Source organism: Oxyura jamaicensis, chromosome 7 (assembly GCF_011077185.1).
Source record: "Oxyura jamaicensis isolate SHBP4307 breed ruddy duck chromosome 7, BPBGC_Ojam_1.0, whole genome shotgun sequence".
NCBI classification, from domain to species: Eukaryota; Metazoa; Chordata; class Aves; order Anseriformes; family Anatidae; genus Oxyura; species Oxyura jamaicensis.
This window is the reverse complement of record NC_048899.1, coordinates 28,667,950-28,678,528: the sequence shown is the minus strand read 5'-3', so window position 1 is coordinate 28,678,528 and position 10,579 is coordinate 28,667,950. Positions and strand designations below refer to the sequence as shown.

General features: G+C 49.7%; 1 protein-coding gene across 3 annotated transcripts in view; it reads left to right on the top strand.

Moving 5' to 3' along the window:
* The window catches only part of MARCHF4 (membrane associated ring-CH-type finger 4), a 98,241-nt gene that overhangs the window by 66,574 nt on the left and 21,088 nt on the right, over positions 1-10,579 (top strand). For all 3 annotated transcript variants that reach the window (XM_035332142.1, XM_035332141.1, XM_035332143.1), the window contains one exon: positions 2,688-2,880. In XM_035332142.1, coding sequence (XP_035188033.1) covers positions 2,688-2,880 — 193 coding nt within the window. The remainder of the gene's footprint in view (positions 1-2,687; positions 2,881-10,579) is intronic.

Here is a 10,579-nt window from a genome sequence, read left to right as displayed (position 1 = left end):
CTGTGTTCCAGCATCTCTATTCCCATCCGAAGGGAGGTTTGAAGCTGGTGTTCAGGTGTAGCTTCTCTGTGCCCTGACCTACATCCCCTTTGAAAGTATAATATATTTAATACCATATAGGTGCCTCTCTGTCTCTGTAAAGCAGTGGTGCCAGTTGTACACAGCTGCTAGCTGTAGAAAATATCTCCTTCGTCTTCTTCTCTCTTTAATTGCTACCTTGGAAGGACCTGTTGCGGCCACAGGCCTTGCAGTGTGCCAGACAGATGGTGAGGAGCCAGTCCATTACCTCCTCTCGAGAGAGAAATGATGCAGAATGATTTGGCTGGCACGGGCGCACGCAGGTCAGCATGAGGGACCTGCAGCAAAACCACGGCAGGCAGCACTAGGAAAAGCTCCCTGCACTCTCATCCCATCAGCATTTGCCAGTTAGTGGAAGGGGATAGGAGGTCTGGGGAGAGCTGAAAGAGTGAGAGTGCAACCCCACGCACATACCCAACCCAATGCCTCCTCGTGCCTCTTGTCCTGGAGCTCTGAGCAGATGGCACCATTGCGGATTTGCCCTGCCTCTGCTTATGGTGCTGTTGAAGACAATGCTGAAGAGCTGATGGGAGGGCTGTGCAGCTGCTGGTGCCACCCTCAGAATCCCAGTCTGGGGGAGATGGATGCTGGATCACCCCCTCTTAGTGCCATCGCAGCCTTCACCCCACATGGTCATGGGAGGGGAGCTGCACGGCTGCACCTTGCCATCACCCTGCTGTTGGGAACGGCACCACTGAGCTGCCAGCCCTCAGAGGAGAGCTGCTTGCTACCTCCACTTCTTCACAGCATGAAGGGGCCACTGGTGTGGGTGGCTGTGGTGGAAGGACGAAGCAGGCTGGGCTTTTGACAGAGTGGGAATGGTTTGTTTAAGAGATCACCATGTGTCCCCAGTGCTGGGCCAGCCACTGGAGTGGATGGCAGGAGGGGACTGGGATCGGCTGAGCTCAGGCCTGCCTCAGCAGGGAACAGCCTCTGTTTCTGCTCAGGAGCTTTGCAGCCACCTACTCTGCTCCATTGCCAAATATGAAACAAGCCGGTACCACCACCTCACCGATGCTGCACATCCCTGCCATATGATGTGGCAGGACATAATCCAAGGACCAAGGCTGGCAGAGGCGGACACTTCAGCTCACCTCTGAGCCAAGCCAAGCCATCACCTTCCAGTTGCAATTTGCAGCCCTCAGCACCAGGCTGAAGCTCTCATCTGTTCCTCTTCAAAAGCAGCCCTTTGCAGGGACTGAATTCAGTTCAAGGGACTGAATTCTGTTAGCAATGCCATGCGTGCCTTTCCCAGCACAACTCACCTTCTTGTCCTTCAAGCAGGGTTCAAAGCCCTCCCTACTTCCCAAAAATATGGGTGATTCCTGGCTGGGCTGGGCATTAAAGAGCAACACAGCAACTGAACTGCTTTCTTGCCCTGCAAAATGAGGGGCTGGGGCTTGACAGGTGTCCCTGGTGTCCCAGGATGTGTTTGACAAATGGGCAGGGTGCTCAGGGCTCTCCATACCTGCCACCTCACAAGCACACTGAATCTGACCTGAATCCAGGCTCGTGGATTTTTCGGTTCCTCTGAATCCTCTCCACCTGCCTGACGCTGAAGTCTACTTTTATTTATCCTACTACCAGTCCCACTGAGATTTCAAGGGCATGTATCTTACTGCTAAAGGTGGCCTATATACTTTAATGCCAGGAGACACTATCTCTCCACGGCCTGTTTACGCATTTGATTTCTGATTTGCAGGAGGCATTGTGGACGATGTCCCCAAGTCTTGTCAGAGAAAGCAATTTCAGCTCTTGGTTTTTACTGGGCAGTTCTCTCAGAAGTGTAAATCTGAGTAAGGAGGTTTTATTCTAGATGACACAGAAAAGTCCAGGCTTAGGATATTTATACTGTAGCTTATACAAAGCTATTTGACATAGTGAATGGATTTCGGGAAGTTACTTCTATTTTTTTCTTCTTCCTCTGAGGAAGAAGCATTGTCGTTTACCTTGGAAAACAGCCTGAATGTGTCATCACCTAAAGGCAGGGAGCCTTGGTGGCAGCAACATGTGTTCTTTGTAACATGTTTTGTGGGGTGTATGTTGCCTCCACAAGATCCTACCTAGTGTTGTGATCCTGTCGCATTTCAAAGTGGCACAGAGCCAGCTCATGGCTTACCTGGGAGGCCTCCAACAGAAAGCATGGCTACCTGAGACACTTCTCATGGTAACAGGATACCCTAGCCAAAGCTGGTGTCTGGCCTCCATTTGAGGTAGCAACTGAATGTCCTGGCTTGTGATGGCCATCACAGATCCACTGTTCCAGAGATGTTATTTTCAGGGTCTTGCCCTCAGTCCTTCCTGACTCCTACTGGTCTTTGTGGTTTCCTGGTGAGATGCAGGATTCCTCCCTATTTGCTTTTCGGCAGTGGTGTCAAGAAACATGGGGCTGTGCACTGTCAAACAACTGCCATGCTCCACCCTACAGGTGGACCAGGTGAAAGCATCTATGTGTAGGATGCACATATAAGTTGCAGGTGATCTTTGGGATCTCCGGAACCACCACCATGAAGAAAACCAGCAGTGTCTATCATGTAACTACTTTCTTCTCTTTTTCCCTCCTCCCTCCCCCTTGTACCTTCTCCTCTCCCTGTTGCTGTCCCTTGCAGTGGCAAGCCATCTCTCTGACAGTCATTGAGAAGGTTCAGATAGCAGCGGCCATCCTGGGTTCCCTCTTCCTCATCGCCAGTATCTCGTGGCTCATCTGGTCAACCTTCAGTCCTTCAGCCAAATGGCAGCGCCAGGACCTGCTCTTCCAGATCTGCTATGGAATGTACGGCTTCATGGACATTGTCTGTATAGGTGGGTGAATGCATCTCATGGCACAACTGAGGGCACCTGCCCACCTGCAGAGGAGTGGGAGATGGTGTGGAGAGCCGGCTGGTACAGCTCTGCTCCTGGATTGAACCTCCCCTGCTTTCCCCCAACCCCCTTTTTTTTTTTTCTTTTTTTTTTACACTTTTTTTACAGTGCTCTCTGCTTATATCTGCAGCCCTGGGGTATCTCCTTGGCTGGGCTGGCAGAGGGACTTGCAGCAGCCCCAGAGGGAAACAAATCTCTCTTCATTGGGCAGGGGAGTGGGGGGAGGCTGGGGAGTATTGATTATCAGTGGGAAAGAAACTCCTTCCTTTCTGGAACAGCTAATGTAGGGACTGCCCCGTGTGTAGGTATGGCAGGGTCTGGCCTGCACCTCTCAGCCAGCACCACGCTCTCTCCAGATGAAGTCCCAGCTACTCAGTCTGGTCTCTCAGCCCGGCAGGGGTGGCTGCCCCTTCTTTGGTCCATCCTGCTGCAAGTCCCCACCAGCCCAGGTCATGGCCCAGCCTGGGTCCTTACCAGGACAAAAAAACTTCTGGCACTGAGCAGCTCTGACAGGAAAGCTGCCCCACTCTGGGCAAGCCCAGACAGAAAAGCAGATGCAGGCACAAGCAGTACCTCCATGTTGGAGGCAGAGCAGCAGAGAGCAGAGCCAGAGGCACTCCTGCTGACTTGAGCAGGGGGCTTAGGGCCCCACAGGACCCCTTGTCTATGTGTTGGCCCACGCTGGCAGGGAGCCAGATGGCTGTGAAGGCAGCTGTGGGAGGAGGAGGATGGGTTGAGGACAAGGCCTCTGCCACCCCCCCAAGCAGCCTGGGCTTAGCAGGGTCTTTGAGCTGTAGGCCCAGTGCAGGCCTGCAGGGTTGGGGAGGACATAGCTGGTGATACCTGAGGGCAGAGGAACCCACCAGCCAGGCCACTGAAAGAGCAGTGGTTACCAAAATAATAAGTGAACACCAACCACCTCCAAGCATGCTACTGAGTAATATCCACGCAACCACAGGCTACCAAGTAATGGCAATTCAAGTGACCCTGCCAGGAAGATAAGAGGGTTCCAGAGAGCTCCTTGTGTCTGGTTTCTCCCGTTGTTGGTATACATACAGAAGGAGCTTCCCCCACCAAAAATAAAATAAAAAATATTAATTAAAAAAAAAAGTGGGACAAGACAGTGCTTGGTGGATTTGTGTTTGTATAGGCAGAGCCACTCCTGAAGAAAGGAGCACAGCCCCCAGGTCAACCCTCAGGAAGAGCAGTACAGACTATCCCAGAGTAGCAGTTGGTGAAATTGGAGTACAGAAGTAAAACAAATTCAGAAGTAAAACAAATTCTCTTCAGGGAGAGAGGTCTGGACAGCAGACCCCAGGTCAGGGTTTAAATGGCTCTTGGCTTCAGCATCCTTCCAGCACAAGTCTTAGGCCTTCTGAAACCCAGATCAGTGCTTCCTACTGTTGCCATCATTGCACTGACAAGAGCTGAGCTTGGCCTGCTCCTCCATGAGGTGCTGGTGCAGCTAGCACAGCTCTACAGGAACAAGGTGAAAGAGAGGCAGGTAGAACCCACATGCTGGCATAGTAGCCACTAGTGACATCGGTGGGATTGGGACTAGAAAAAAAATGATCCCTCTGTGTGTGTGTGTTGCCTTGTTGGCAGAAGACCGCACTGGAGAGCTCTGGCCTGGGCGGACATCAGTAACATGATTAACTGGCTTTGATAAAGCTTCAAGAGCTGAGGGGAACTGATTAGCTCATCTGTCAATAGACGCTAAATCCTCCCACATGGCAGAGAATAAACCATGCCAGCTATGAACTGAAGGGGAACTGGGCAGACAGATTCAGACTTGAGTTTTTCTGCTGCTTCTTTCTTTATTTTTTAAGGATCTGGCCTCTATTTCTCCTATCCACCTTCTATAGGGTGATAGGAGCCCCCTTGCATCTCCAGTGATATCACCAGTAAGCACACTGGCCTAAGCTTTGAGCTTTGATTTTTCCAGCCAAAGAGCAAGGGACCATCCCATTCCCAGGAATATTTCAGAGTTGTGGCTGAGGACAGCCCTTTGCCTTATAGTCCTCCCCGCACAGCTGGCAGCTCTTGAGGACCAGAGGTAACTGTTTTTCCCACAAACACAAAAGCAAGTGGAAAGCACTGCAGAGGAAGTAACTTAGTGTGTCTGTATGTGGCTTCTCTTGCCCAGCACCTCAGAGCAGTGTCCACCCATAGCTGGCTCCAGTTGTGTTGTGTGCAGCATGCCTGTTGGTGCTGCCAGGCAGCCCACCCATGGTCAACCAGGAGAGATTATGTTTTGGACCATGAGGGCCTTTGTACACATTTCATACATTTCCCTAGAAAAGCTATGTGCATGCAGCCAGCCCTCTGCCCCTACCACACTGCAGTGTAAAACTTGCTTGTATTGTGCCCTCAGTGCTAGCTGAGATCTGCTGTTCACTCTCCTCCCCGCCTCCTCCTCTTTCTCTGCCCAGGTTGAAGCAAGTGGCAAATGAGGGCTCCACTGAGAGCTGTTTGACTCCCTGGCTGCTGACACCATCCTGTCTCTCCTCTAAGTGACATCTCTCCAGCTCTGCTGATTTCAGGGGGCTGCACTAGTCCTAGCCAAAAGGCCAGTCTGTCTGTTGAGAGGCCAGGCCAGGTCAGGTCAGCAGAAAGAGCTGACCAAAGGGAAGTCCATGACTGGGTTTAATTCCTCATTCATTATAGCTTTCCTTGACTGTGGTAGATGCAGCAGTGGCAGCTCCCTAGAAGACTCGCAGTGAGTTCCTCACTGTAGAACAGCTATTTTCCTTCTCTTCATCCTTCTTCCAAACCTTGCAGCCTTGTGCAATGTCTTTGATCACTGCTGGGTAAAGCTGGCTCTGGAGATTCAGAGTTCTGCTCCTGACTGCCAGCATGGCCTGAAGCCTGTTGTTACTCCTCCCTGGGCTTTAGTTCCACTTCTGCAAGTTCGGGATAAAACCTCTCACAGATAATTGTAGTGACAAGGATTCTTGAAATACCAGGGTGCTGTCTATGCATTTCAGTGACTCTTCCTCCACAGTCCAGCCCTCTTCCCCTTTTGCTTTCCAGCCGGTGGGTGGATAGGAAAAAATTAGGAACTAAGAAATGTTCAGTGATGGGGAAACAACAGGACATTAGATGCACTCAGTTCTGTTACACTTCCATTTTTTTTCAGCTAATGTAACACACGTTGTTTGTGCATTGTTTGGTAACAGGCTGCGCAGCCTTGGCTTGCAGATGTTAAACTGCAGGACCTACCCTAATTGTGTGAATTCCAATTGCTTTTTCCACCAGTTCGACCCCAAGTTTTGCTTTCACTGGCAGAGAACTGGAGGTTTGAAAGACAAAGTATTTACCAAAGGGCAGATGTGCTAAAGCAGAGCTCCTCAGCAGTTCCTGCCAGTTCGCACTTTGGTTGTTCTTGGATCTCTCTAGTCCATTGAGTAGCCAGTGCAGTATGTCCAGGAGAACAGTTTACTGTCACTGGAGGTGATCAGCAGGGCACCTCCATTGGCACCACAGAGTCTCCAAACTGGGAATCACATAGATCATTTGATTGTTGTTATCCTCACTTGAGATGCATTTGCTCTGAAACAGTCTGATCTGCTCCAAACTGAGCTTTCAAAATACAGCTGTTAACTGAGACTACTGAACCATGCATCAAAATCCAGAGACCGTGGCTTTGACCCTCAGCCACTCACATGCTGTAATACACTACTTTTCTTTGGACATTGCTAGATCCTAGCACACTCAGCAAAGACAGCTTTTGCTATCCCTTCACCCACCACGAAAACAAAACCACAACCAAAATAAAATGAATCTGCTCCTCACAACCAGCAAGACAGACCGTATGGCTCCAAGTGCCAGAAGTTATATCCATCTGGGCAAGACATGTGAGATGGTCTTTCAATATTGGTCTCCCCCTTACTCTCAGATACCAAACGGGAGGGCAGGATGCACTGGAAAGGTTTGCTTAGGATTTGTGGGAGTCTCCAACGCTGGAATTTTATAAGAACCTGATAGAAAAACATATGTCAAGAACAGGTTGCTGAGGGATGATCCCAGTTTGTGAAGGAGGAACAGACTAAATGCTTCTTGATATCCAGCCAGCCCTGATGTCTTTGATTCTGATCTCTCTCTCATGTATGCTACTTCTGGTCATGTCTATAGGACAGATATGAGAGCTGTGTTAAACTACAAACTGGCAATAGTGCCAGCACACGTATCGCTGTGCTACAAAGTCATCTACAACATAGGCACTTGAGATCAGTAGTCAGGGGGTGAAAAAGAAGTGAGATGTGGACAGTTCATTTGATTAACTGCCTTTCCCCATGGGTTCCTGAGAAGTAAATCCAGAAATCTGGCATAGAGAGGGATTAGCAGAAATGCAGGTATTGAAATGTAAAGATAAGTGGAGTAAGCCTGAGTTACTGAGTAGACAGAGTGGCAGCTTAGAGCTGGGCTGTAAATCCTGAGAGATACCTGCCTGTTAATTAAATGACAGTCCTTGGAGGGGGGAGGAGGGGGTTGTCTCTCTCTCTCTCTGTCAAGGTGCAATTAGGGAAAGTCAGCATTCGTAGATTAAAGTGTCATTTGGGGTCAGAAGGACAGGAAACAATCTCCTGTTAAACAAGGAGTAACTGCCAGCTAATGAGAGCATGTCACAGACTAAGCTTCGGAAATCACTGGGTCTGCTCCAAGGGGGAAATGCAGCTCAGGAAGGCCGTTAGCAGGCTGGTGCGTGCAGAGCTGTCACTGTCATGGTGTGTGTGCACAGTCCCACTGGTGCTTACACATATGATATCTCCATGATTGGCATGTAGGGGGTTTAGCCCATTGATGCGAAAGCAACCTGGTCAGCCTCTCCTTGGATCACTGGTGGGGCCTGATGCTTCGTCCATGCCCAGCCACTCCTTGCACTCTGACTCACCCTGCCTTGGTGCTGACAGCCGCTCACTTTTGTAGGCACTAAATCCTCATGTTCTTTGAAGCTTTTCCCTCGCTTTCCTTGGCAGCCAGTCCCTGAGGGTATTTGCCTTCACAACAATAACTGCACTGCAGCTCGATAGCACAAGAGACAGGCGAAGCAGGACCATTCATCCTGCCAACGATTTTTGTTGGCACACCATGGTAATCCATTACAGATCAGGAAGTGTGTGCCCGCTGTTTTTAATCCCAGCTGCCAGCAAGTATAATCAAAAGCATCCAGTACATCTGACGGCATCTCAGCACAACCGTAGGTAATAACATAAGAAATCAATAGCCAATTAAAACTGATCCACAGCGTTTGATCTTTCATAGTGCAATGGGAACAGTAATTAATGGAGCTTCCTTGAGACGGTCACAATTCAAGCTTTCTGCCAAGACTAATGTGGTTTTGTTTTAAATGGGCTTTGCTTCCTAGAGGAAATGCCAGGCTGAGGTAGCCTTGGGGTGTTTTCTAGCCAGGTCACTTGGGCCCTGATCATTCAAAGGATTTCGGAACTAAAGTCCCAATAAAAATAAGGAGAAATTGAGAAGTTAAGTGTCTTCAAAGTCTTGGTCTTCATCTGTATTGATGATCTGATTCTCAAGAGGAAAGATGTTTTCATTCAGGTCTGCGTAGTCTCCCAAAGTACAAAGTAGGAAGAATTGCTACAGCAATAGCAAATAAGTTTTGGGGAAGCTCATGTGTTCTTGATGACACTCTATACATGGAGCACAATGCAGAGAAACTCAGCAGATGTCTTCAAAGGAGAAAACTGAGTCCAAGCTAGACAGCAAACATGTCTGGCTTCAACATACCTGGAAGAGACCCCATGTGAGTATGAAGAAGTCTTCCACTCCCTTCAGGTTAATGCACTGCTTTTCATGCTGTTCACACTCTTTTTGACCAGTCTGACAGGTGCAGGACAATCTGGGAGCATGGTCCCAGATTAGCCAGTCCCAAGAGGTCTTTTTAAAAGCAGATACAGCCAAGATGTCCCTGCAGTCTGAGAGGTCTCTCTCAGCTAGCATTCAAAATGCAGCCAACAGGCCAGGAGACAGAAAGGCAGTCCCACGAGGTGGAGGATAGACAGACCAGCTTTGTGTGCCAGCATGACTGAAAGGGGATGTTAGCCTGTTAGACATCTCCCTGCCTGTTGCAGAGCAGTTGTGGAGCCTATGGCTATGCATCAGTAGTTCTGTGGAAGCGAGGTATAGAGAACACAGCACTTTCCCTCTCACAACAAACTCCTAGCTGACATTTCCCTGCTTTTGTTATTTCTCGTCACTCTGAACTAACTCTCTGTGTCTGAGCTCTCTGTTCTTGCTGTGGAAAGCATGGGGAGGAGAGGGTCCTTCCACAGCAGTGTGATCTGTGGAACCCACATCCTAATGCTTCTGCCTCGAGTTATGGGATCTGGCAGCTCATGGGGTCTTGCTGGCTGGACAGTCAGGGATAAGCAACACGCATGTTTGAGTAGCATGGATGGAAGTTGCCCCTCAAATTTTGTAATCAGGTTCCTCTTCCTCATCACCTTCTACCCCACACTTTTTCCCACTCTCATTCCCCAGATTAACATTATCCCTCCAGTTTTCCTTGGAGCTACAAGGAGCTAACTGGAGTGACCAGATCCAGGCCCTGTCAGCAGAGCAGGAGGTTGGGAAAAAGACAAGCAGCTCGCTCCCCTTTTCATACCGTGAATCTTGGTTTGCATACATTTGGCCACAATGTGCATGCTCAAAAAATCTCTCAGCAAATCATTGATTTATCAGCTGTAAAGGGGAGCGTGGAGACAGAAGCAGTCCCCACGGGCCATGTGGTGGGGCTCTCGATCCAGATGGGCAGGGACCGTCCCTCAACACCAGTCAGCCAGGGCCCTGTACCTGGGCCAGCAGCACCAGAAGCGGAGCTGCACAGCTGATCTGTGCCGACCGACTTCTTGGCCGCTATCCAGGAACAGAGGATGCTCGGCAAAGCCGAGACATGCCACCCCTCCGTTCCTGAAAGATGGGACCTATTTTTATCTAATGCTGCATTGATTATTCAATAAGAGAGCAGAGCAGGCCAGCCAGCCTGCATGCATGTGTGCTACTTTCATCAGTGGGCATTTCTGCAGAGGCTCAATGCTCATCGTAAACTCCAGCACAGCTCTGTTAGCCCTCTGTAAAGCGAGCATGTCACTGCTGAGCAAAGAGCCACAGGGTTTGGACCTGGCTCTGAACTCCCTCCTCTTTTCAAGGGCAGGGCCTTGGCCTCCAGCACCATCATAGCAGCACCTGGCCTTTCACCTCTGTCCTTTCAGCTCCACGGTCCTTCACCACATCTATCTTCATACAGTTCCCCACTGTTGCAACAGGGCTCTGGAGATGTATTTTGTCACAAATAACCATATGGTGCTCTCTGCTCCAGTGGATCAATGTGTTTAGCATTTAGCGAGGGCAACATAATTAACATTTTTCTAAGGGGGAAAAGAAATCCTTCTGCCTCGTGAACTGCATCCTGTGCTTCAGAGGGTGATATGTTATAATCAGAATGTCACTGCCCTCTCACTAGATCGTTTGCTGGCATCAAGTGCCTGATGTCACTGGGTTAAGTTCCCATCCGTGGGCAGAGGCAGAAGCCCACACCTGCCTGTCATAGCTTCTATACCACAGCAGGAGATTCCCTCACAGGCAGCTGGCAGGACCTCCTGCACCAGCTGCATGAATT